At 38.6% G+C, this 24,195-nt stretch overlaps 1 protein-coding gene across 7 annotated transcripts in view; it reads right to left on the minus strand.

Moving 5' to 3' along the window:
- Nucleotides 1-3,068: 3,068 nt before the first annotated feature.
- The window catches only part of LOC120747532 (NMDA receptor synaptonuclear signaling and neuronal migration factor), a 46,335-nt gene continuing 25,208 nt past the window's right edge, over nucleotides 3,069-24,195 (minus strand). For 5 of the 7 annotated variants that reach the window (XM_040053502.1, XM_040053495.1, XM_040053498.1 and 2 more), the window contains 10 exons: nucleotides 21,578-21,630; nucleotides 18,392-18,481; nucleotides 14,524-14,654; nucleotides 13,677-13,760; nucleotides 13,517-13,550; nucleotides 12,590-12,660; nucleotides 12,265-12,344; nucleotides 10,414-10,516; nucleotides 7,680-7,755; nucleotides 3,069-5,891 (listed from right to left, as the gene is read on the minus strand). In XM_040053502.1, coding sequence (XP_039909436.1) covers nucleotides 5,794-5,891; nucleotides 7,680-7,755; nucleotides 10,414-10,516; nucleotides 12,265-12,344; nucleotides 12,590-12,660; nucleotides 13,517-13,550; nucleotides 13,677-13,760; nucleotides 14,524-14,654; nucleotides 18,392-18,481; nucleotides 21,578-21,630 — 820 coding nt within the window. In that variant the 3' untranslated portion in view covers nucleotides 3,069-5,793. The remainder of the gene's footprint in view (nucleotides 5,892-7,679; nucleotides 7,756-10,413; nucleotides 10,517-12,264; nucleotides 12,345-12,589; nucleotides 12,661-13,516; nucleotides 13,551-13,676; nucleotides 13,761-14,523; nucleotides 14,655-18,391; nucleotides 18,482-21,577; nucleotides 21,631-24,195) is intronic. The other 2 variants (XM_040053501.1, XM_040053499.1) reach the window with 1 other exon arrangement.

Consider the following 24,195-nt stretch of genomic DNA (forward strand, 5'->3'; position numbering starts at 1 on the left):
CTCATCTCTGATTTTGTTGATGTTTACACTCGGATCAATGTTAGATAAAAGTCTCAATTTAACATTAAAAATACAAAATATTAAACTAGAACAACAGAAGAATGAATTGTTTCTGCTTATACTATGATTAGAAAACATTTTACTGTTGATATCAAAAGAAGAAAGAAATGTGAAACTTCGACCGTTCTACAAGCAGTCGTGAACTTCAAAACATAAATGCATAAGTATCCAAAGGGCAGTTTTGAAATGGATCACAAATTCGCTGCAGCACAGCATAATGCTTGCTGTATGACAAACTGTGCAAATGCAGCTTAGAGGCTTTTGCAGGTCTTGAACTGGTTGGTGTGTTGCACTCCCCACCGGGGCACATAAGGAAGCCTAAAACGCCTATATCAGCAAATGAGAAGTGCTGAATGAGACAGAATCTGGGCCTTTGCTTTACTCTGAGTAGCACTCTGTTAATTGTTAACATGCTGGAGGTAAAAGAAAAAAACATTCAATACAATAAAGGCATTCATAAGAGACCTACTTCTCCATGAGAGATGTTTGTTCCCAACCTCTTTGTTCACTTTCTTTAGTTTCCTAAATTGAAGCTGGCTGCAATCTCTGCATCTCTGGCTCCAAAAAGAGAAACAGCACACCAACTGAATTGAACTTGGAGCCAGAGCAACTCTTGGAAAGATTAAAGGACTGTTTGAATCGTGCCATAAAACACTGTTTCTCAAAGTGATGTCAGGGGTTCCCTAGGGCTCCACGACCCATATCTAAGTGGTCCAAAGAAAAATGTGCTATAAATTATAGAATTGTGCTGCAATATTAAAAGGTGCATGTCTGAAGATTACAACAACACAAAAATACTGTGCTACATTATCTTTGGGGCAATACAAACGTATATGATCATGAGACATCTGTGTTATGCTTTTTTGAATAAACCGACCGTAATTTTTGCATGAAACTTAAAAGTAAAAGGGAAATATGTGAAAGGCAGTGCTGGCCTGGGAAAGAAGTGGACTTTTAGACTGGTGCTACATAGGTTGTTGTTGAGTATTAGTTGTCTGTGATGTTTGCAAACCCTGTTTTGCATATCAAACTCAATGCAAATGCTCCACTCAAGCTCAAAGAGTGTGAAGAAAAAGAGAGATAGAAGTGGAAAAGCAGTGTACAGAAGGCAGATTGTGTTAAAGGCAAGATTAGGGACCCGAGGTGTTTCAGGAACAGGCAGATAAACTACCTTAAAACTTCTTTTTGAGAGTGAGGAATACCTTATCTGCAATTTTGTGCGTGTTGTGATAATGTGTAGACAAAATAATTCAGCTTTTGCGGTATGTCACAAAATTTCTTTTTCCACTTCAAAACACATACTAATCAGGCACTGACGCTGAAGTGATAGCAAGGCTTGTTTGGGAGCTACAGTTAGAACAGCAGGGCTTTTTTAATGGCATACCTTTTGGACAGCAAACTTCATTGACTGAGTTTTAACTTTCAAAGCTACTCAGACTTTGACTTTTGTTTTCTCTTCCCCATTTGCCACCAATTAGTTTTCACTTTTGATGCCTTGATTTTGCTGTTGGATTCTTCTTTTGTAGTCTGAAGTGCAAAGACAAGAGCTACTGCTTTTACAGTTAGCCTTTAGTTCCTTATATATTTTGTACTTCGACAGTGGCTTGCTTTTTCAGGCCAGGAAACTCCTCCTGCTTCCCTCTAAGTACTCTGATTCATTGATTTAATTGGTGGAAGTTAGTCGATGATACAGTGATAGACAGATGGTTCATCTAATCACCTGTCAGTGCTCTGTTTTTGCCAAGGAATTTCCAAATGGAGATTTCCTGGCGCTCCCATGTAGCAACCCATCTGCATGTCATGCAGGCCGTATGTCATTTTTTTCTCTATTATACTTGGATTTTCCATTAATCAGTCTACAGCATAGAAAGAAAACTGACTCCATTTGGGCTGAGTGTTGTATATTAATCTTGGTCTCGAGGCATTTCACTGAGACTTTTTCCCACATAATCCTACTTTATCTCCTATGAAGTTAACTTCTAATCTTCTTCTTTCAGCTACTTCCCTCAGGGTTCGTCGCAGCATCCCCTCATCTGTCTCCATCTCAGCCTATCCCTAGCATCCTCGCCCTGTCACAATAACAGCTCTGCATGTCTTCCTTCACTCCATCCATGAACCTCCTCTGTGATCTTTTTATCTTTAACATCTGTTGCCAGTATATCCACTATCCCTCCTCTGCACATGGTCAAACAATCTGAGCCTTGCCTCTCAACCTTTGTCTCGCTAAAACTAACCTGACCATTCATTCACACTCATTTCCAACCTGAAAATCTGATCATCTTCAACTCTGATAACTCCAGCCTCCTTTTGTTTTCAGAGCCATGATTTCCAAAACATACATCATTGCAAGTCTGTCATCTTTTACACCTTCCTTTTCACTCTTACTGTCCCTTTGTCACAAATCACCCCCATCACTCATCTCCATCTCCTCCGCCATGCCTGCACTCTAATTTTCACCTCTCGTGCACTGTCCATTGCTTTAGATGATTGACCCCAGTTATATAAACTTGTCCACGAGCACTACTTCTGCTCCTTCTGTCCAGCTGTCCATGTCTCATTCACACTTTCATTCCTCTTCTTTCCAGAACATACCGCCACCTCTCCAGGCTCTCTTCCATTCGCCCCCTGCTCTCACTCATCACAATGTTTCTGCAAATGTGATAGTCCAGTGACGTTGACACTGTGAAGTTTAAGGATTATAAATGGGAATGAAATGCTGGATTGTGTTTGTGAGACACCATCACAAGAAACATGGCTGTATTATTTGTTTTAGGTTTAGGAGCCTTTAAATAACTATCGAATATCTTTCTGCCGAAGTATCTATCAAAAAAGGCAAACAGTGCATCACAAGTAGACACATTTGCATCTTTAATTAGATTTCTGGTGAAATGTTAGTTTTTGTTCATTTATTTGTTTGTTTGAAAGCAGAGGAAAGTGCTCTCAAACTCCTGAGTCAGAGTTCAGTGAATTCAGAATATTTTAAATTATAGTGATATTTTTCTTTTTTGCTTTGGTGTTTTTGAATTCACCCATCAAATAATATTCCATTAAACCCTAGAGCTGTTTAGGACAACTTCTCCAAGAATTTGGCAGCATAATGCTTTTGCTGGAATTAAAAATGGCTCAGGAAAATGACAGGTTGCATAAGTGTGGAATTTTATATCTGTAGTGAAAACATGTACTGCGTGACTCAGGCTGAGAGAGCACTTGTCTGTGCCAGACAAACTGTAGGCCAGCATTTCGAAGTCAGAGAGGGCAAATGCAAATAAAAACCAATGTTAAGCCTGTAAAAAGCACTCCAGTGAGATTGGTTGAGTTTAACACACACACAAAAAAAAAAGTTCTGCTCACAATGCTCAAATATTAACACAAATAAATGACAAATGGAAAAGTATTTACCACACACTGATGTAGAAAAGCTTTGCCTGGCGTGTGTTTATTTGTATGTGTCTGTGTTACGCAGGGCTAGGACCACTTGACCACTCTAAGCTGAAAGGTTTCTCCGTGCTGACTGCAATTTTTCTGCACCTACACTCAGCAACCAGTCTTGAAGTTCCACTGTTTTGATCACTTAGAATTCTCGCCGTCCTGGAGCTGAACGGCGACCTGTGACTTGACGGCACATCGTGTAGCACCTTCGAGATCGTGAACACATTCGCAACAATCGCTTCCTCTGATGCAGCACTCAGGAAGCACAAAACCTCAATATTCCGAGCCTTTTGCAAAATCTACCTGCTTTAAATGGCAAAAAATAAAAATAAAAATTGGGAATTGAGATTTTTGTGCTTTGCAAGAGTTACTGCTTTTTATTATGTAAAGCTGCTATGGGAAACGTAGATTTTAGGGTCTTGGGCACTTAACAGACTGAGATTAAATCAGCTGTTTTTAATACATTTTTAAAGTCTGTCAACCTTTGGAATGACCACGACTTCTGAACTGATTACTTCAAACATGTGTTTGATCTTCATTCATGCCCAAACACCCTGAATCCTACACTTCCCCTAATGCAGCTTTGCTCTCTATACAAACTCCCACAGCCCTCAAACACAGCAGCACCAGTTTGTAATGCAAGCTCTCTCATATAAGCTTCTTTCTAAAAATGTTCCCCCTGAGCCACAGAAGACATTATAAAATATTTTCACAGGAGCACTCCTCCTCATTACGAGCGAGCTGACCTTCAGATGTGGTACTGTATCTGTGAAATGGCTTTTTAACTTAGTCCTGATTTAATGGTTTCTTAAACTACTGTCCCAGCCCTAGCATTTGTGTGTGTGTGTGTGTGTGTGTGTGTGTGTGTGTGTGTGTGTGTGTGTGTGTGTGTGTGTACTGTATTTTTGTGTGAGTGCTTTGACCCTCCTTAATCTGTTTGAGACTGCTCAGGTCACTTGGGCCAGCCTTAGAAACTCACTGGCACCTGGAAGGAGAAGCAAATAGATGTTAACAATTTAAACTCCTGGCAAATTCGGGAAAGCTCCGGTCCTCGGACTGGATCACAGCCCAGCGAAGCGAGAGGCAGCGGAAGCCTGGTTGGCTGCCATTAAGAGAAGCCAAGTGTGTTTGGCAGATAGCGAGTGCAGCCAGCACTGTTGACAAGGGCCCGCTAAGTGGCCTGGACCTTCTGCAAATGAGCAGGAAGGATCAATAGGAAAACTCCTACGCTACAGCGGTAGGAGCACTTGCATGGCTCTTACATCCCTCTTGACATCATGAAGGATACTAGACTGTCTTTGTGTTTGGATGTATGTGACAGAAAGATAATTGAGGGAATGATATTTTTTCCTTTACCGGATGAACAGTAAGAGAAAATACACACATCTGCATGTTTTTTTGTTTTTGTTTTTTTTTTTTTTGTTTTACAAGGAAAACACCCACACACCCACACGATGTTCGAACATTGTACTTTCCCCCCCAATGAGAATAGTTCCTCAAACCAAAGACGCATCTCTGGAGAGATAATACATTCATTCCAAGCAATGGCGATGAAGATTACAATATCTTGATAGACAAACAGGTTAATTACTTCATGGCTAAAACCTGAGTTATTCCAAAGTATTTCCATATGAAATTGCACAACAATGCACATCAAAAATAAATGATGCATCATTTCTCTTGTAATAGAGTAATTTGCATGACTGAAGCTATGCTAATATATTAATGTGATATATACACACATCAACGTATGGTTTATTTAGTATTTTACTCTGGGGTCTGAGATTATTTGGGAGGTCCAGTCAAAACACAGAACCACAGTATGACAGAATGAATTTCAGGAAGTTTTCTGACACGCATCATCAGCTTCAAAAATGAAGTCCTTGCAACAGAGGAGTGTGACTCTAATGGTATTTCTTTTGTACACATTTGACATATGGATTTTGCTTTCAAACTCAAGAGGCAGACAGATTTGTTTGCCATGATGCAAACAAATCCAGCTCTCTCTCGCTTCCCCCCCTTTTATGTTGATTTGGCCTTTTTTTCCCTGTTAGTCGGTGACCTTTCTTTTTGAAAACGAGGAAGAGCAGAGGCACAGCATAATTTAATTCATCTTCAGCCCCTTGGTCTACTATTGCCTTCCCTCTTCTCCCAGCCTCTCAAGGGTGAAAGCGGGTATGACTGTTTGTGTTGAGTCGACGGGCCGAGCACTACAGCTGAGCAATGTTCAAATGCTGGATCAGTTTTAACAGGTTCCTCGTGGCACTGGAGGGCTCCGCTGCACCATTGATCCAGATGTCTTTGTCACAAAAAATCCTCATAGTCCAACAGCTTGGAGTGTTGCCTCGTCTTCCAAAGGCGGTAGAGGCGGAAGTCAAAGTACGCCTCGATCATCTCTTTGCCTGAGTAGATAGGATAGGATCATTAAAACAAACACATGAAGTTTAACATACTATAAGAAAGATATCTGTTTTGGGGTTAGAAAACTGGGTGCCCGGTATCTTTATGGGGTCCATCTGGATAGAATAAGGTTTGGGTTTTAGAGCTGTAGTGGTAAATGTTTAGACAACAAAAGTCATCTGCAAAGATAGTCCAACAATGATTGTGTGGATGTGTATCAACAGTATTGTGCAAATACCCCTCCTCATTTTTTCATATTCTTGATGGAAAATAGGAAATAGGTGGATTGCGTGTTTCTCTAGCCAGGTATGCTTTGACAGTATCTGCAGTGTGTGCGGGGCCACGGTCATGCTGAAGCTGCTGCCGTTCATACCCTTTCCATAAGGAAGTGTGTGGTGGATCAAATGCTACCTTTTCCCATTCATAATTCTATCAATTATGACAAAATCCCCAACAGCACTGGCTGAAAAGTCGGTTCAAACCATGACTGTGCCTCCACCGTATTTTTATAGACAGCTGTAGACGCTCACTGTTGTACCTCGTCTAACCTCCTCTTTACTGTTAATGACAATCTGAAACAAAAATTTCACATTTGGATTCATCACTCCGCTGACTTTTCGATCCAGTGCTTGTGTAATTTTGCATACTTCAATCTTTTGTGTTGTTCCTCCTTCTTTAAGTATGGCTTCTTGGCAGTCTCACTTCCATTAAGCCACTTCTAAAGAGGCTTTTGCAAATAGTAGGAATAACTGAAGAGCCAGAGATGTCTCTCGAGAATTATTGCTCAGGGCCACTTTAAAAATGACAAGAAAGTCTGGCTCCTTGGAAGTAAAATAGGAGGAAATGAGGGAAAGCTCACGACTTCTGCACAGCATTATACTACCGGTACTCTAGAAATGAACCTTAGCCAGAAAAGCAAATCCTGTTTGATAAATGAGAGGTGTGGATTTTCAGAGCAGTGGGCTTTAAGGAGGCAGGAGAAGTGTAATGACAGATGCTTTCATTGTTTTTGATTTTTTAGATAAAGAGAATCTATATCTCAGCCTTTGTTTGTTGCTGATTTTCTTGCTATCAGTAAATGTGGTAAACAACAATCTGAAAAGAATTTGCTGCTCTTAGACATTAAAACTTGGAGTTTAAGAGTTTGCTAATAATCAAAATGCAATCAAGGACACAACTTTGATTTCTGCTGTATTACCATTTCTTTGTCTTTGCTTTAGGGTACTCTACATTTGTATATGCTGATGCTGATGCCTTTTTAGAACAAATGTAAAGGAAATCTGGAACTGGGTGTAAGTAAAGCGCTCTAAATGTTCCTGGAGATGAGAACAGGCTTGTTTTTAATACTGATTGTGATACATACTGTACATCCCTACTCCCACGTGAGGCTAGAAAGGAGATGTGCAGGTCTCCAAGTGCTCAGTAACAGCACTGGACTGGGTGCTGTGCAAAGTTTGGAGTAGGAAATCTAAAAAAATGAGTTGCATTAAACATCACTTTAACACCAAAACATCAAGAAGCCACCCTAACAGAAAGGATGATTATAAATAAAACGCAAGTGATTATTAAAGAAGAAATTAAACAAAAAGGAGATGACTGTGAAAATAAATCAGATTTTTAAAATGAGGGAACAGCTGTTTGAGTAAATTCCTTGTGCAGTTGTTAAAGCAGGACAGATGGCACGTGTCCGTATCATTTCATATTTACCGGACGTATCGCACACTTCTGTGTGTGCGCAAGTCCCTCTACAGCACACGTTTGAGTGCGTTGGGATGTTTGTGTGGACCTACCCTGTGCAGACAGCTCCAGCGGTGACTCGAACTCAACAGAATAAGGCCTCATCAGATTCTTCAGCTTCTGGAACAGCTGTTGGGTTGAGATAAGAGAGCAAACACCAATTAATCGCATTTCACTTGACTACACTTGCAGAGGGGTCGTCTGCATCGCCTGACAAGCTCACAAACACAGAAAAACAACAGGGGGATTGCAATAAATTCAGCTTCATATGGCCAAAGACACAAATGCACACTCAGAAAGACAGAAACATCAATTCCCAGCTTTAAATTTAGACGAGATTTTTGATTTTTTGATCACAACTGATGGATTACTGAACAAGAAAACAATCACTAGTCGCCACCTTAATTACCTTATAGCACCAATGTGCTGCTGTCTGTTTCGGAGAAGAGAATCTCTCTTTTTCTAACACGGGAGATCCTTCATGACCAAATTCAGGCAAGAAACTTAAAGAGCAAGAAAAGCATTTCTTTTCCACTTTATGATGTGTTATCACTTTATCATGTGATTTTGTAGTGCAAATCCTGTGTTGTGGCTAACTGAAGCCATGCGGTGTATTTATGTGTTACAAATACTTCTGTTTTTTTCTAAGTGTTTGCGTTGTGCAGTCTGGAGTGAAGCATCTAGGAAAATATGTAGCTGTTTACAAAGGGACTGAAACGGGAGCCAAGATAATTCCATTAAAACTTTGGATAAACAGGCAGCATGGATGATGTGCTGTTCAGTGGCTACAAAACAGAAAACAGTAAATGAGATGTTAATTCTGATTCGCCAAACATATGAACAGTTTTGTGTGGAAAAACTTGACCACCTTCCCATCAACCATCATCACTGCCCAGCCTCATCAATGTTTTTGTGTCAGCAAATCCATGCTGCTAGGTTGGAGGCTCTCATAGCATCATAGAGCACAATGAATAAAAGTGTTCAACTGATGTTGGCAGTGTTTAAACAGAGAAACACTGAGACAGGAAGCAAATGCAGATCTCAAAATTATACCAAACCCCTGGAAAAAAGGACTTTAATTGTGTTGTTTTGGATTCACACACTCGTGAAAGCAATGTTCATATTTGTCTGTTTGTTTGTCAGGGTGTATATTTCACCGCTGTGCAGACTGTCCAACACTGGAGAGATCCACTAAGCATTTTGGCAGACATGACTGGAACAGACAGTTAGGTCAGACTAACACCGCTGGTTAGAGTTTATGTCTGTGTCTGCATCTGTGCATGCCATCATGTGTGTATGTGTGTATGTGTGTGTGTGTAAATAATTATTTATGTGATTATTCATTAGGGAGGAGGAGATATGTGTGTATATGGCTGGCTTTGTGTATTAGTATATCGGTATCATTCAGCATTTGTGTTATTCAGCTCTATCCATTAACATTACTCAGAATGAGATAATAGCTGCACAGGTGGAAGAGGAGACGAGGAGAAAACAAGAAAGCCAGCGGGGCTGCACACTGATCAGACAAAGAGGCATATAAACAGACACAAGGAGCAGATATGAAAGCAGTGGGCGGCAAACAGAAAATGAGTACAGAGAGAGGGAGAAGAGACAAGATTGGGCAGGAGTGACTGTAATGGTAAGAAACAAACCATCCCAAGTTATGAAATCAGTGCTATTTATATATAGAACTCATTTATATATATATATATATATATAACTATGATCGGTTCTACTTTAACACGATGTGCCTGGGATCTACTGATGAGCACTGCATCTTACGCATTTCTTTTCACCAAAATTCACACTAACAGAAGCGTTGTGCATTATCACATCATTCGTATATTGATACCATTAATAGTTTGATAGCTATATATAACAGAGCTGACTGATATATCGTCCGATGTTTGCTGTTTGCCGATTTTTACTGATGTTGCAATCATGCGATGAGTGTCGTTGTTGCATAGTTTTTATCTTATACCAGAAGGCATTCTGCAACATCCTTGATGTCGACAAGTGGTGATTGGGCTGAACTAGTTCTTAGAACTTTCACTTTATCTTCACAGACTCCTTCAGTACTCTTGGCATGTATTTAAATACACAAAAGGACTAGACCTCACATATTAGTGACTAAGTAATGTTATGTTTTTTAAGGTGCTTTTTGTATAACTAACTGTTTGATCACATTAGACATTAGTTACTAAGCTAACAACCCATGTGCTTTAAGGAGCAAGAATTTCACGTTATTTCAGTAAAACTTTAAGCTGACTAGTAAGACTACTAACTACCTGCTACTAGCAAGACTATTCACTCAATAAGTAACAATGTGAAATATTAATTTATTCAACATTCTTATCTACTATCTACTGTCTGTAAATCATAAAGAAAACCACCTGACCAAAGTTCGATAAAAGTTAATGTTGCTGGAGAGCTGATGGACTTCCTCCAATCGCGTCTCCAATCCTCTGTTCTTCTAAAAATCAGCATTGTCAGTGGAGATTGCCATCGCTCAATAGTAAAATTTTACATATTCAAATAAATGTAATTTACATTTACATTCACATAAATTTAAATGATACATTTGTAAGAGCTGTTGTGATGGATTCCAATACAAATTATTAAAACTGTGACTGAGTATCAGATGAATATTTGGGCGTTTCTACAGTATTCTAGCCTATACGAGTAAACCTGCTAATTAGAAGTGAGGAAAGCATGGATAATATTGATTTGTTTCTACAATTACTGCACTCATTTTGCTGTGAGTTTGTGTAGTAGTGATCTAAATACCTTCTCGCCATTGGGGTTACCCAGGACATAGCATCCCATTATGTGGATCAGGTTTGGTTCTGGATTGACTTTACTCATGAAGCGACTGAGTCTCCTCCAGAATCTGAACAAATTCAAAGAGTACAGTTACATGGGATAATGTTTTAATAAAGAACACAGACAGGCTGAAAAATGCAAAGTAAAATGGGCAAGCATTTAAAATCAAATGCAACATTCAGACAAGCCAGATTCAAGACATGATTTGTATAACAAACAAATGTGATCAAGTCAAAATGTTCCCCTGTACAAGAAGAATAACAATAGATGGTGCACATAAATGCAGAAAATTGTAGAGATAGTGCTGCATGGTCCCAGAGGAACATCGCTGATTTGATCAAGTGGGAGAGCATTCAAAGAAAGAGTATTAAAAGAGCATTTACATTATACTTGTTCTATGAACCTCAAACACACAATGAAAGTTATTAACTTATCATTAGCTCTATGTGCTTTTTTCATTTGCATTGCTTAAGAGCAATGGTTAGCTGTTTTTCATGTTTTCTGTATTTATGTAAGTGCAGTTAGGCCCATCATTTGTTGGAACAGTCATTATAGTTTTGCCACTGTATTCAGTGGAGTACGATTTTAAATCAAACAGTCAATGTAATTGAAGTACAAACTTTACAGCTTTAATTTAAGGGTTTTTACAAATGTATTGCATTAACTATTTAGAAATTACAGTCATTTTTATACACAGTGCCTCCATTTTCAGAGGCTCAACGTTAATTGGAAAATTAGTTGACAACCAGTTTCATAGCCAGCACTTGTCACTGCCTTCATGAATGGAAATACAGAGGGTTTACAACAAGGTGTCAACTACTGGTTACATTCAAGAGCTGGATAAGTTTTGGCCAGACACCTCTGGAAAGAGCTCGCACAGTGGTGAAAAAATTCTTTGGACGGATTAAAAACAAGATTAACTTCTAGCAGAATGATGGGAAGTGAAAAGTATGTAGAAGCAAGGAATAACTTATGATCCAGAGCATACCACATTATCTGTCAAACATGGAGGAGGCAATTATATGGCATATATGGCTGCCAGTGGAGCCGGGCCAATAGTGTTTATTGATGATGTGACTGCTGACAGAAGCAGCGGGATAAATTCTGAAGTGTACAGGCCTATACTCTCTGCTCAGATTCAGCCAAATGCTGCAAAACTGCTCAGATGGTGCTTCACATTGCAAATGGATAATGACCCAAAATATACTGCAAAGGAAACGCAAAAGTTTCCCAAAGCTATCAGATATTCTTCAATGGCCAAATCAGTCACCTTATCTCTACTCAATAGCAGGTTTTCAGTTATAAGATACAAACCTGAAGGCAAAGAGACCCACAAACATGCAACATGTAACAGAACAAATCGAAGTGAGGAAACAGTATTTGGTGATGTCCTGTACACTGTCTGAGAGACAATCAATGACTTCCCGTCAAAGTACTGAAAACAATCCTTATATTAGAACTTATGTTGGTTTGTCCCGTTAATTTTGATCCTCTGAAAACGGAGAACAAATTCCTAAAAATTTAATACGTTTTTTTGGGTAAAAACTCCTGAATTAAAACTGATAGTCTGCACTTAATTGTTGTCGTGTACAGAGGCAAAACTAAAGAAACTGTTCCTTTGTTCAACAATTTATGGAGATAAAATGTATTTAACCATTAAATAAAGGTTAAAAGAAAAAAAGCATGCACTGGCTTATGGCCATGCTTTATAAGATGTGGTAAATAAATAGGAATTGTCGCACTATTCTACATTACTGTGGCATAAACTAATATTCATTAAGGAGAGATGGACCCTAATGTCCAGAATTAGCTTACTGGCTCATGTCCTCCTCTTTTTCCACCTTAGCAAACGTTGCCACTTTATTCTTCAGTAAATACAGATGACCAGGGCCTCCCTGCAAAAAAAGTATACAGTATGTTATAGATCCTCAAACCGAAGCAAAGCTAAACCAAATACATGCATATTATTCATCGTCCCTTTACTATCCATGAAATTCATTTTCAGAAATAATTTCATTCAAAAAGGGATATCGTTTGTGGAAAAATACACTATTTACAATACATAAATGCGTGCTTTAGGGTAGGACAGTTAATAAGTAAAATATTCAATTTTAATAGGAATAAAATTCTTGTTCCTCACTTGACAAAAGATGAGCATCCTCCAGAACTTGCTTCCTCTCCTGTAAGCTGTGAGCTTCTTGTCTATTTCCTCTGTGAGCAAGAGGGGGAAAGGGAGGGATTGATGTGAATGACAGGGACCGAGAGAGGGAGAGAAAAAAGAAAAGCGAAGCGACGTGTAAGAATGTAGGAAGAGAGGAAGAACACAAAGAAAATCCCAGGAGGGTGAGTTCAACTACAGGTGTAGTAATAGACAGCGGAGACACAAACAGAAGATGTAATTTAAATTGAACTCAACACTGTGTTCTTCAGGCGTCAGAAAGTGTCATCGTAAAATAAAACAGCTCGATGAATTTCAAATGAAAATCTGTATGTATCTGTAAAAACATCCATGGGCATCCTTGTACCTTCTATATGAGAGCTCTAATCAATGCAGAGATCATTATTACATTAGGAAACTCTGGAGAATGTGACTGTAAATGCCTCAGTGTTCAGAGGGGAGAAATCAATTGCAGCACTAAACAGTTTCTAAATAAATAAGCCACATTAGCCAAATCTAAGTTAATTTCTAGAGATTTGAAAGCAAGTAAGGTTTATCCACAAGATATTTGTGTGACCTTTAACTCCACAGGCAACACTATAAAGTAAAGATGCCTGTTTTCTATTTCACAGGAAGGAATTGACCTCATGTTTTATTCTGTTTATTTTGACAGGATGTTATGTAAGTCTTTTGTATCTATACAAATTTCATTATTCATCATGTCACTTGTTAAACATTTACTTTCAGGCTCAAAAATGTTTGGCAGTAGATGTATTTCATATACATAGTTTTATATTCCATTAGTGAAGTTTTGATTGTAGAAAGAAAGTGAGAATTAAAAAATAATAAAGAAGAAATAGTGAAGGCGAAAATGGCAGAGAAGAACACACACTCCACAGAAATACTCACCCAAAATATCATCAAAAGTTGCATGTTCATGGTCCTGAAGAAAATGAAAATTACACAAAACATCTTAGCAAAGGCAGTTTGCATGGTTGATATATGTGTATATTTTAGTGTGACTTTCTGTAGTTCTTGTCTACTGTATGTTTCGGTGCATTCCACTCACATAGAGGATGGGAATGATGGAGGGGTCGTCCCTACGGATTATGGTGGGAATGTACTCGGCCTTGGGGACCTTAGAAGAGATCAGCTAAACATGAAGCAGAAACAGCAGAGGAGCGGAAACTTGTTAGTTTCGATGTAAGATGGAAAAGGACAAGAATTAATACAAAGAGAAAAGAGGAAAAGGCAGAATTTCTTATCGTACGCTTATATTTTATTACAACTATGCCCTAGGTAATATTCTACAGATGTAATAAAGATGTAGATTTTGTATATGTCTTAATTACTAGAGAATAAAAACAAAACAAGAAAGATTATAATAATTTTAATGTACACTCACTGGCTACTTTGTATTCCTCTTCAATTGCTTGTTAATACAAGTTTCTAATCAGCCAATCACATGGCAGGCCAATCAGCCTATCCGATTATTGTTGCTGACCATAGCCATCACTTTATGACCAAGGCGTACTCATGTTGATGATGGCTACAGCTCAAATCATCTCAAACTGGTTTCTTGAACAGGGCAGTGACTTCATTTCACTCAAATGGCCTCCACAGCCAAAAATCATCAACCCAAATAAGCACATTTGGGATGTGGTGGCGATATGGGAGATTTGCATCAAAGATGTGCAGCCATTCAATCTACAGCAACATTGTGATGTGATCATGTCAACACTGACCAAACTATCAAAGAAAAGTTTCAAACGGCTTGTTGTTTCAGTACCAATAAGCATGTAGGCAGTTACATGGTTAAAATAACTAATTCAGTTCCTTGTGAACAAAACCAACAGGACAGAAAACTATAACCAAGGATGATGCACCTATATAACGTTCCCTTATGGATCTCTTACCATGATTTTGGGAGGTATAAAGTCATCTCCCTCACATGCCAGCCTCTCCATCTCCCTTTCCTCCTCCCAGTCTATATTGTCGTCGAGACCTCCTTCATCCAGAGTGCCACAAGAGGCCTGAAGGTCTCCACCTGCAGAAAATGTAAGATAAAGAAGGTCTGAGATAATAGAGTGTAAGCAAAGGTGTTGGAAGTTGGGTGGGAGGCAAGAAAGGTGACAGAGAAAGAGAAACTCGGGGAATGAAGGATGGATGTGTCCAGGAAGTGAAGCAAGGTGAGTGCGGGGGAGAGAGAAAGGATGGAGCTGTTAATGATGGCAATGGCATACAAAAATGACAGGTGGAATAGGAAAAAGCAGAGAGTAGCAAAAACAATGGGGGAAAAAAAAGAAAATGACTGATGGGAAGCATAGCAGCAAGATTTCAGGTGTCAACTACAAAAAATGGGCTAGAAAAATCGAACTTAGTCTGGAGACCGGTTATTGTAAAGCAGGGACATGTTACAGGACACATATCGAGTACAATAATTATCCATATGTTTAATTAGTTCTAAAACCGTTGACTAAATATCCACGTACAAATGTTTGGTGGCCAGTGCTGTTACATGTCTCTTCTGATCAATGTCCAGAGATGAGCATATTAACCTTTCATTCTATTAAATTCTATATTGGACCTGTGTTACCACTGAAATGTGAAACACAGTATTGAATAATGCAATGCTGTAATGTTTGTTGGCCAAATAATTACCTGCCTGTTCACAATTCACAGTTCAGATTATATTATAGTAACAAGGGGTTAATAGTTAATAACTGTAATGATGCTCACTCACATCTTTTCTTGGAAGGTTAAAATCTTCCATATTTATTAATACAGAAACACTTAGGCTCATTCACATGTTGTGGCTGAAACCTTTGTAGATCCCAATATTTGGCTTGGTTTATTACATCTGAGATTTTTGTACCAGTGGACATTTGTTGGACATCAAGTCAGGCTTGTGTGTGTTTTGATATTTGTCTATGTTGCTTGTTGTTTTGTTGACATGGTTTGATGTGAAATTTACGTTAACTGCACTAATGAGAGACACGAATATGCTCGCTCCTGAGCCGTGTTTCTTTGATGTGTGACCAGTTGGTATGGTATGAGACTATTGAAACGAAACAGCGTGAAAACTGAGGAAATGATAAACAAGACTGACATCAAAGTCTCCAGGAAACCGCCTGTGATTTAACACCACTCTTCCCCACAACAAAAAAAAAAGCAAAAAATATGGGCTCAACCACACTTTTAAGCTGCAATAAACAACTCGTTAATCTTTCATTAGACTATGGAAGACAGAAAGACGATGAATGCAGTTTAGCATGATTCAAAGCCTTCCAGAAACACTGAGACACATACGCCTACAACAGTCAGCTGACAGGGTTTGACTTAAGACACACACCATTTTGGAGGATGTACTCACAGAAAGAGAGAGCATCACAAAGTTGAAAAAGACCCACGGTCATACGCAGACAGATGAACAGGGTCAGAGTCGACAGCAGAGACAGTCAGTTTGTACGTGTGAACGTGCGATTCTACGAGTGTCCACAGATTCTGATTTTCCTGTGTTAGTTGGCCTTGAACTGCCAAAATCAGGAAGTGAGCTGTAAGACTGCAGCAACAAAATGTCATCTTATTTCAAGGGAGAGAGAGCGAGCGCGACAGCACTGTGACACGTACTGTCCATGAAATGTGACTTTCATTTTCAACTGACTACAAACAATGAAACAATGATAACCTTATGTGGATCTTATTAGGTCTCTTTTCAGTTCTGAATACTGGAAATCTTGAGATGATTGTGGTAAAAATGATTATTTGGGGATTTTTATAAAGACTTTAATACTGTAATATCATTTAGTAGTGTCTTATTTATTTATTTCTCTACATTTTATTGCAAATGCAAAGTCTCTGACTGCATTCTTAATGATTTGGTGGGTTGGCCATCACTGACCACTCAAAGAAAGCAGCACTGGTTTATTTTCTGTTAAAGCTGTTTTAGTTCTATATTGGTGTGTCAAACATAAGGCAAAGGGCCTAGAATTGGCCCAGCAAAAGCTCCAATTTGGCCCATCGCATGGACTTACAATTGTATTTTCTTTGTTTTTACAGCTTTTACAACATTCATACTACATCAAAGTAACTGACTAAAGGAAAAACTGTTTTTTTTTTACCTTTCTTTCTTCTGTTTTATAATTACACCCCTCAAATTTACACATTTATTTTCTTTACAACTTAAGCCCAAAGAGTAGTGCTGATGGATTACTTTGATTTACTCTGATTTACTCTTTCCTATACAGCACTTCTTTATCATGTAGAGAAACTGAGACATACTGTTGAAAACTCATTTTAATATCTTCAGATATGCCAGGGATTAAATGTGTAGTCACACTCGACAGAAAGAGAAGTTTCACTGCTATTAAATAGCAGCTACTCTCCTTTAGATGCTTGCTTTTTGATGAGATCTGGCAGATCTGGGAAAACAGCGTTTCGTTCCTATGCACCTTGTACAGGGAATACTTTATCCATAATGTCAAAATACCCATAACATAAAACATTAAATGGCTTCTCAAAAGAAACGCCCACAAGTCTTCTTCACTGCTTTCCTTATTATGTTTTTGAATGCATCAATAGGTAGTGGCATGTTAAATGGAGGTCTTTCTGTAATGTTGTGGATTTATATTTTATGTTTTATTTGTAGAATTATTATTTAGATGTTTTGGGTTGAGAGATTGTGAGATTGTGATCTCAATGCGACTTCATAATAAAATACAAGTAACACAAGGATACGTCTGATTTAGCCTCAGTCAACTCATACTCTTATGTCAAAGCGTTGAATAGCAGACCTTTAGTGTTTCATGAGAAATGCTAAGTGGCTTTCAACTTCTTGTGAGTCACCTGAGTGTGGAAATTCATTAATGACAGGGCACGAAGCCAACTCAAGCTGTAATCAATCTGACAGTCAAAATGTGATTGCTCAAAGGGACGCATGGATGATTTCTGACCGCACACGTAGTGCACTGACCGAAATTTATTCTCACAATTTCCATTTCTGTTGTCCTGTCAGACTTAATTTGTGGTTAACATCTGTAATAGACACTCTTGCATATGGATGTCAGGTTGATATTTAATTTATGTTGTTGCCAGCTGATGGTGCTGGGAAGCAGCGTGACTTAATTTAAAATATGGACTCTTACAGAACCAGGTCAGCCTTTTTATTTTGTTTTGTAAATGCTAGAAATAGAAACTGACAAAATTTATCAAGCAAAACATTCCCTGCTTGCAAGCATGTGCTAATAATATTCATCTACGAGGTTTAAAACCTTTTTAAAAGGGGATGTTTTTGTGCTCATCTCACTTTGCTTAAATGCAAAGTTTTATGTCAACGTCCCAACATTCACGACTGCAAATTTTGCTACATACAAATTAAAAGTCACCTATTAGGTTTGTCCTTATTTTTCTTATCCAACTACAAGGTGGATGTCCATATTAAATGTTGCTTAAATGTAGTATATGCAGAAGTAATCTCTGTGACCCAAAGGTTCAGACTTGAAGCTACGCTGAAAGCTTGGTTTGCAAAGGCTTTCCCCCCCCTATTATCAAGGTGGGGTAATTAATTTTAGCACAGATTTCCTTATATGTTAAAAAACTTGACTCTGGAAGCCCGATCAGTGAATGTTAAAACCTCCCTATTTAAGTGTTTGTAATCTGGTTATCTTGAAAAACAACGTTTCCTCTATAACTATTTGCGTCTGCTCTCTGCAGCTGTCAGCAACTCTTTGTTGGTGTCTGTTTGTTTGTCGTTGTATGCACATGTGTGAGACTGCGTAAACTCACTCTCTCTGGGTTCATGAGGAGAGTCATTCTTGACAGGGGTGGGATCACTCCAGGAACGGCTGAAACTCTTCGATCTACGTTCAGCGAATGCTAGTGCAGGCGGGGAGAGAGAAACCTGCAAACTGGCTGTTTCTGCTATACACTCACCATCTTCAACACATGAAAGCGCAAAGGTGGATGGAGGAAGTGCACAAATGTAGTGTAAATACGATGGCATCTCTCCTCTGCACAAACTGCCTACATGTACAAACGAACAAACACGTACTGTACAGTAGACAAACAGTCATCCTCTCCTCGCTCCAGTTTCTATATCCTACCAGCTTCACTGAGCTACTCTGCGATAAAATCTGTTCTGCTTTGAACAGTAATCACTGTGCTCTTAGAATATTTTTAGACTACTTGAAAGTGTTTGATACAGTTAATCAACAGTGGTCCTCAGGGCATCATATTTTTTGGCTTGTGTGGATTTTCAGGACGATGGATCCTGACTAGGGATGGGTACCGGTATCATGGCACCGGTTCTGACATAAACGGTAGTAACCAGACCGAAAAGCAGCGCACATTTCGGTGCTTTATTTCGGTGCTTTTTTTTCCTGAGCTGTGATACACTTTAGATTCTAGCCAATCATTTTACGTTTCCGAGGATAGTAGGCGGGCCCAGGTACGTACGTTCTTTTAGAGCAGAGCTGCAGATTAAAAATGCCCAAGGCGAAGCGGTCAAAAGTCTGGCTGTACTTCACAGCAAAAGATGCAAACTCAGCAGCCTGCAACAAGTGCTTTAAGCTGATACTGTGATACTGTCAAAGGAGGTAACACCTCAAATCCGATGAAACACCCGGCGAAACACCCCTTTTTAAAAAGCCGAGAAATGTGCCGTATTTGATAGCTTGCTGCAAGACCTCACGCCGTGCACATCTACTGCGGGTGTGGTGTCTCGGACCGGAGTTAGCAACATCCCCCAAAAACTGGAGGAGTAGAGTCCTGGCCCCTAGCCCTGCCAGTGTAGCAGAAATGATGACGGATGATGATGGCAGCAGCCGCCGTTCTTCTCTGCGTGAGTAGCTTAATGTTGTTCGTGTGTAATTTTACGTTGAGGAGGGCTAACCACGTTATTACATAATGCATGTAAGGTGAACTAGCAAACATCATCATAGCTACATGCGGCTGTCTTCTTGTTTGATGGCAGATACTCCCTTCACCCTGGCCAAAAAGGCTAAAATGACCAAAGGAAAAGTGGAAAACAGTTAAACATGAGAGGTTTAGGACAAAGTTTGTGTTTTTTCCATTGTTTAAGCACTGCTTCCAGCCAAGAGTGATGCCATATATGCCCCATAGCTGCAGAAAAGGCTAACATTGTTATCTTTTTACAAAAAACAGCTGAACATGAGAGGTTTTTGGACCAATTTTGTGTTCTCCATTCTTTAAGCACCGGTTTGAGCACCGTTTAAGCACCGGCACCGTTTCAAAAGTACCGGTTTGGCACCGGTATCGGATAAAACCTAAATGATACCCATCCCTAATCCTGACTTTGTTCATGTTGCTTCTCACATCAACGTCTTCATCTTTTCTTTTATAAGGAAATTCAGAGGCTCAACTTTTTTAATGTAATGATTTAAACGTGTCCTATTCTATATTCTTAGCACAACAAATACAGCTTTGTGTATTTTTTAAGTCAGAACCAAACTGCAGGTTAACTTACTATGCTCAGGTTAGCTTGGCCCTAACAAAACGCTCATGTGTCCATGAAGAGAGAGAACTTGAGCCACCCTACATTTATTTATTTTTTGCTTCCATTGTCAATCTGTGTGAAGGAGGTGAGGGGTTGTTGGGGAAAATTGATGGAGCTATGAACACCGAAAAGTATGATGATCAGATTTTGAGCCAACATGGAGTACAATCCGGGAAGCATCTCACTGGCAACAGCTTCATTTTTCAGCATGATAGCGATCTAAAACACACTGCCAGTGCGGTAAAAGCACAACTAGTTAGAAAAACACACACAGTGGAATAGTATCAGCCCGGATGTCAACGTTATTGAAGCAGTGTGGGATCAACTTGATAGAGAATGGAACAAAAGCAAACCAACATCCAAAGAAAAGCTTTGAATGTCCTTTATGAAAGCTGGAGAACTATTCCTGAAGACTACTTAAAGAAATTACAAGAAAGTTTTCCTAAGCAGCTCACTATGTGTTGAAGAATAAAGGTGGTCACACCAAATACTCTGTTTTTGCCTTATATATAAATGGAAACATATTTGCACATATTTCAATAAATCGTTGTGCCTTTTTCCTGTTTTCTGAGCAAAATATAAAGAAATGAGGGATAGCTCAAGACTTTTGCACAGTACTGTAGGAATGTGAGATCACTTTCCCTTACAGACATCAGCATCAAGATTTGGGGATGTCATATATTTCTACAGTGAAAGAATCAGGAGATGGTGTCATGTTTAGGTTTTAGTAATGGCTTCAACAGAGACTTTAAAGATTCTTTGATTTTCATTTAAGAAATCTGGCTGTATTCATTTTGAACGTTCACATGGATTTATGAGTGCTGACAGAAATAAAAAGATCACCATTTTTAGCAGAGCACACTGTACGTGTTTTCTTTGTACTTCCATATTTTCTAAAATCATAAAAGACAATAAAACTCTGGATGAGTCAATCCAATCTATCAAGTTTCTTGAAAGGTTGCAGTCACAGGACTCTATGATCTCATTTGTCTCACAGACCCATCTCAGTGATGCCCCGCTCACTATTTTTAAAAAGAAAAACACACACTTTTCAATCACCGCAACTCATTGCCTCATTTTTTTGCCTTTTTAAAAGTATGTAATTTATTTTTGTTTGTGCTTTACGACAAAAACAACCAAAAAAACCAAACATTTAAAGGGCTGCAACTAGAAAGCACGTACTGTGCAAAGAGACACACACACATAAATACACATGCACAGTCATATCGCTGACTTATCAAACACACACTGATCAATATATAATCTTCAAAGAGAGACAATATGCTGATTTAAAAAAAAAAAAAAAAAATCCCAGCAAAGCAGCAGCAGTGCTTGGTGCCACACACACAGGCGAGAACACGCCAAAATAAACAGGAAAACAAAACACTTGTGATGGCGGGGTGAAGAACATCACAGTCAATTTGAGCAAACATATCAACCACACACATCTGACTCACTCTGTGCTTTAAGCCTTCTGCTGCCCACCATCCGAAGATGCTTCCGGAAGTTCCTGTGGGTAGCAAAATCAAAGCGGAGGAGGGATAACAGAGGACAGAGGAAGGACCAAAATGTAAAGAAGAGAAAGGGGAAGCGGTGGGTGGGGAGAAAAAAAGTCAGGCAACACACAAAAACACACACATTAGTGTCACGCATCTATTTATAACAGAGGTTTGAAAAAAGAGCTAATTAGGTAAATATATATTCATTTACTTGTCAGCGTGAGTGGTCAAAACAGTGCTGTGGGAGTAATGTGGGCTACCACATGGTGACAATACCTCTTTTTATGCTTTTTTTTAGATTGTTGAAACGCACAAGATTATAATGCAACAGCAGCCAGAAGGGAAACCCTGCTCAGCTCTCATCTGAACAAGACATTAAAGCTTCAGAAGTAGCTTTTATTTGGTCAAATTAGCATAGACCTAGTGAACAATTTATGGAATAATGTCCATGACATATACTGACCATGTCTAAAGTCTTCAGGAAATACTCCTCCTCTGCAACCAGTGTGTGATTGGTGCAAAAATGGTTTTTACTCAGTCCGGTTTATCAATATTAGTGGTGGAGTTTGTTAACAAGTTTAAAGCAAAAAAAATCAAATAAATAAAAACACAAATCAGACTAAAATTATAGCACATGAAAAGACAAGAAACTCAGATATTTCAGGTAATACTGAACTAAATGGGCAACACACTTGCATAGTGCACACAGCAGGGACATTGCTAACCCTAACACTGAAAAGAAAGAAGGATGAGAGTTATGCATCTATTTTAAAAGGTTCACCATAAAATGCTTAAAAGGGTACATACTTTCATGAAACTATAGATAAAGGACATAAACGTGTGCTTTATATATTATAAAAACTGTCGTATGAGTCAGAGTGTGGCTTTCAAAGAATTTGCCAAATGAGTTGTCAGTCAAATGTCATATGAAATAACCAGAGATACACATATTTGATATTTAAACTGTCTTGCACACTGAAACATAATGTGTGACTGGTGTTGGTTTCGAGCCATCTAAAACCAGATCACACACATAAACGTTCATACTAGCCTATGAGTAAGTAAATATTGGAGATGTTGCATTGCCATGCACCGTTTGGAAGTGTTTAGTCTTCTTAATAGCAGCAAAGTATTATGGTTTGTGTAGTTTTTGTGGGTGACTTGCTGCCTGATCCTGACATAATGTTCTATGCAAGAGTCCCAGATAAACATCCTTTTATCTTTCTGAGCTCCTCCCATGTCCCCTCTACACTCAGTGTCGATTCACTAAGCTACCAGTCAACACTCATTATTAATGGTCTTAGCGTGTGGTCGTGTGTGGGGAAATATATGCGTGATTGTCTGCTGGTAAAGCCTATAAATATAGAAGCAGCAGAAAGGGGAAAGAAGTCTTTAGAGTCTTCTTTCCCTTGATTTACTTCTTTAATAATGTCAGGAGAATAACTTATTCATGGTTTGATTTTGCATGTTTTTACAGCTAACTTCATCATCTAGATCTAGTGTAACATGGTCTAAAATAGAAAGTAAATATAGTGCATATACTTATCACAGAAAAACTATTTTGTTTCCTTTAGTCCTAGATTATTAAAATGATATGTGGTTCATTATTGCAGTAGTAAACTGTAAAATTTGCAGACTAAATTGCTGATTAAATGAGCAGAAACATAATCACACCACCTAGTTAAATAAGTGGAAAATGAATAGATGCTATCACACCTGCAGTGTCTTAATTTTGTGCAGACAACAGGGATGAAAATCACAGATATAAAGTGAAGACTTTTTTTTTGTAATGATTATGGAAAGGACTTCCTGGCTTTGTTTTTCCCTGTGTTTTGGAAGTAACACTAGACTCTTATGGCATTTTTAACATCTATATATGTTTGATATTTTTGCTATAACACATAATAATGATGCAGTTTTAGTTCAGTTAATAGTGAAAGTGAATGTGGAGAATTTCACGCAGTAAAAATCAGATTAGCTGTCTCTTATAAAAAGAACAGCAGATGGGTCAGACTGCTCTGCTCAGACACGTGTGGCTGTGTGGCCATGTTATACACATATTCAGAGCTAGTAGTAGAAAGAAAACAGAGCGTTTAGAACCGTCTCAGATGTCTATCTATCGATCTGTCTGCTTAACGAAACAAAAAATATAGAGAAAATAAGGAACGGTATAAAAAAGCCCATGTAAACAAGCCACAAAGCAGCTGTAATAACTCAGAGAATTCAAGAGTGAAAGTAAAAATTGGAGCGATTAGGCATTGAAATGGTTCCTTCACTTTTCCTTGCTTTTGTTTATAGTTTTATCTTCATTATTATTATCTCATAATATAACAAACAAAGTGGAAAAATTTGCATTGAATCCACTGCTTTCACTGGTTTTTAACAGAAACCCTGCGTGAAAATTGCCTTGTTATACGAATAATTCTTTTGTGCTGTGGTAGAGACCAGATTTACCCTAATGTGAATACATTTTAAATTCTGTTTATATCAGCAGACTGTGATATGGATGATTATTTAGAGTTCACCGTGGGCAAGAAAATACAATAAAGCCCATTCTTAAGCTAGCACCACTGCAA

The sequence above is a fragment of the Simochromis diagramma genome, unplaced genomic scaffold (genome assembly GCF_900408965.1).
Source record: "Simochromis diagramma unplaced genomic scaffold, fSimDia1.1 OVJJ01000596.1, whole genome shotgun sequence".
NCBI lineage: Eukaryota > Metazoa > Chordata > Actinopteri > Cichliformes > Cichlidae > Simochromis > Simochromis diagramma.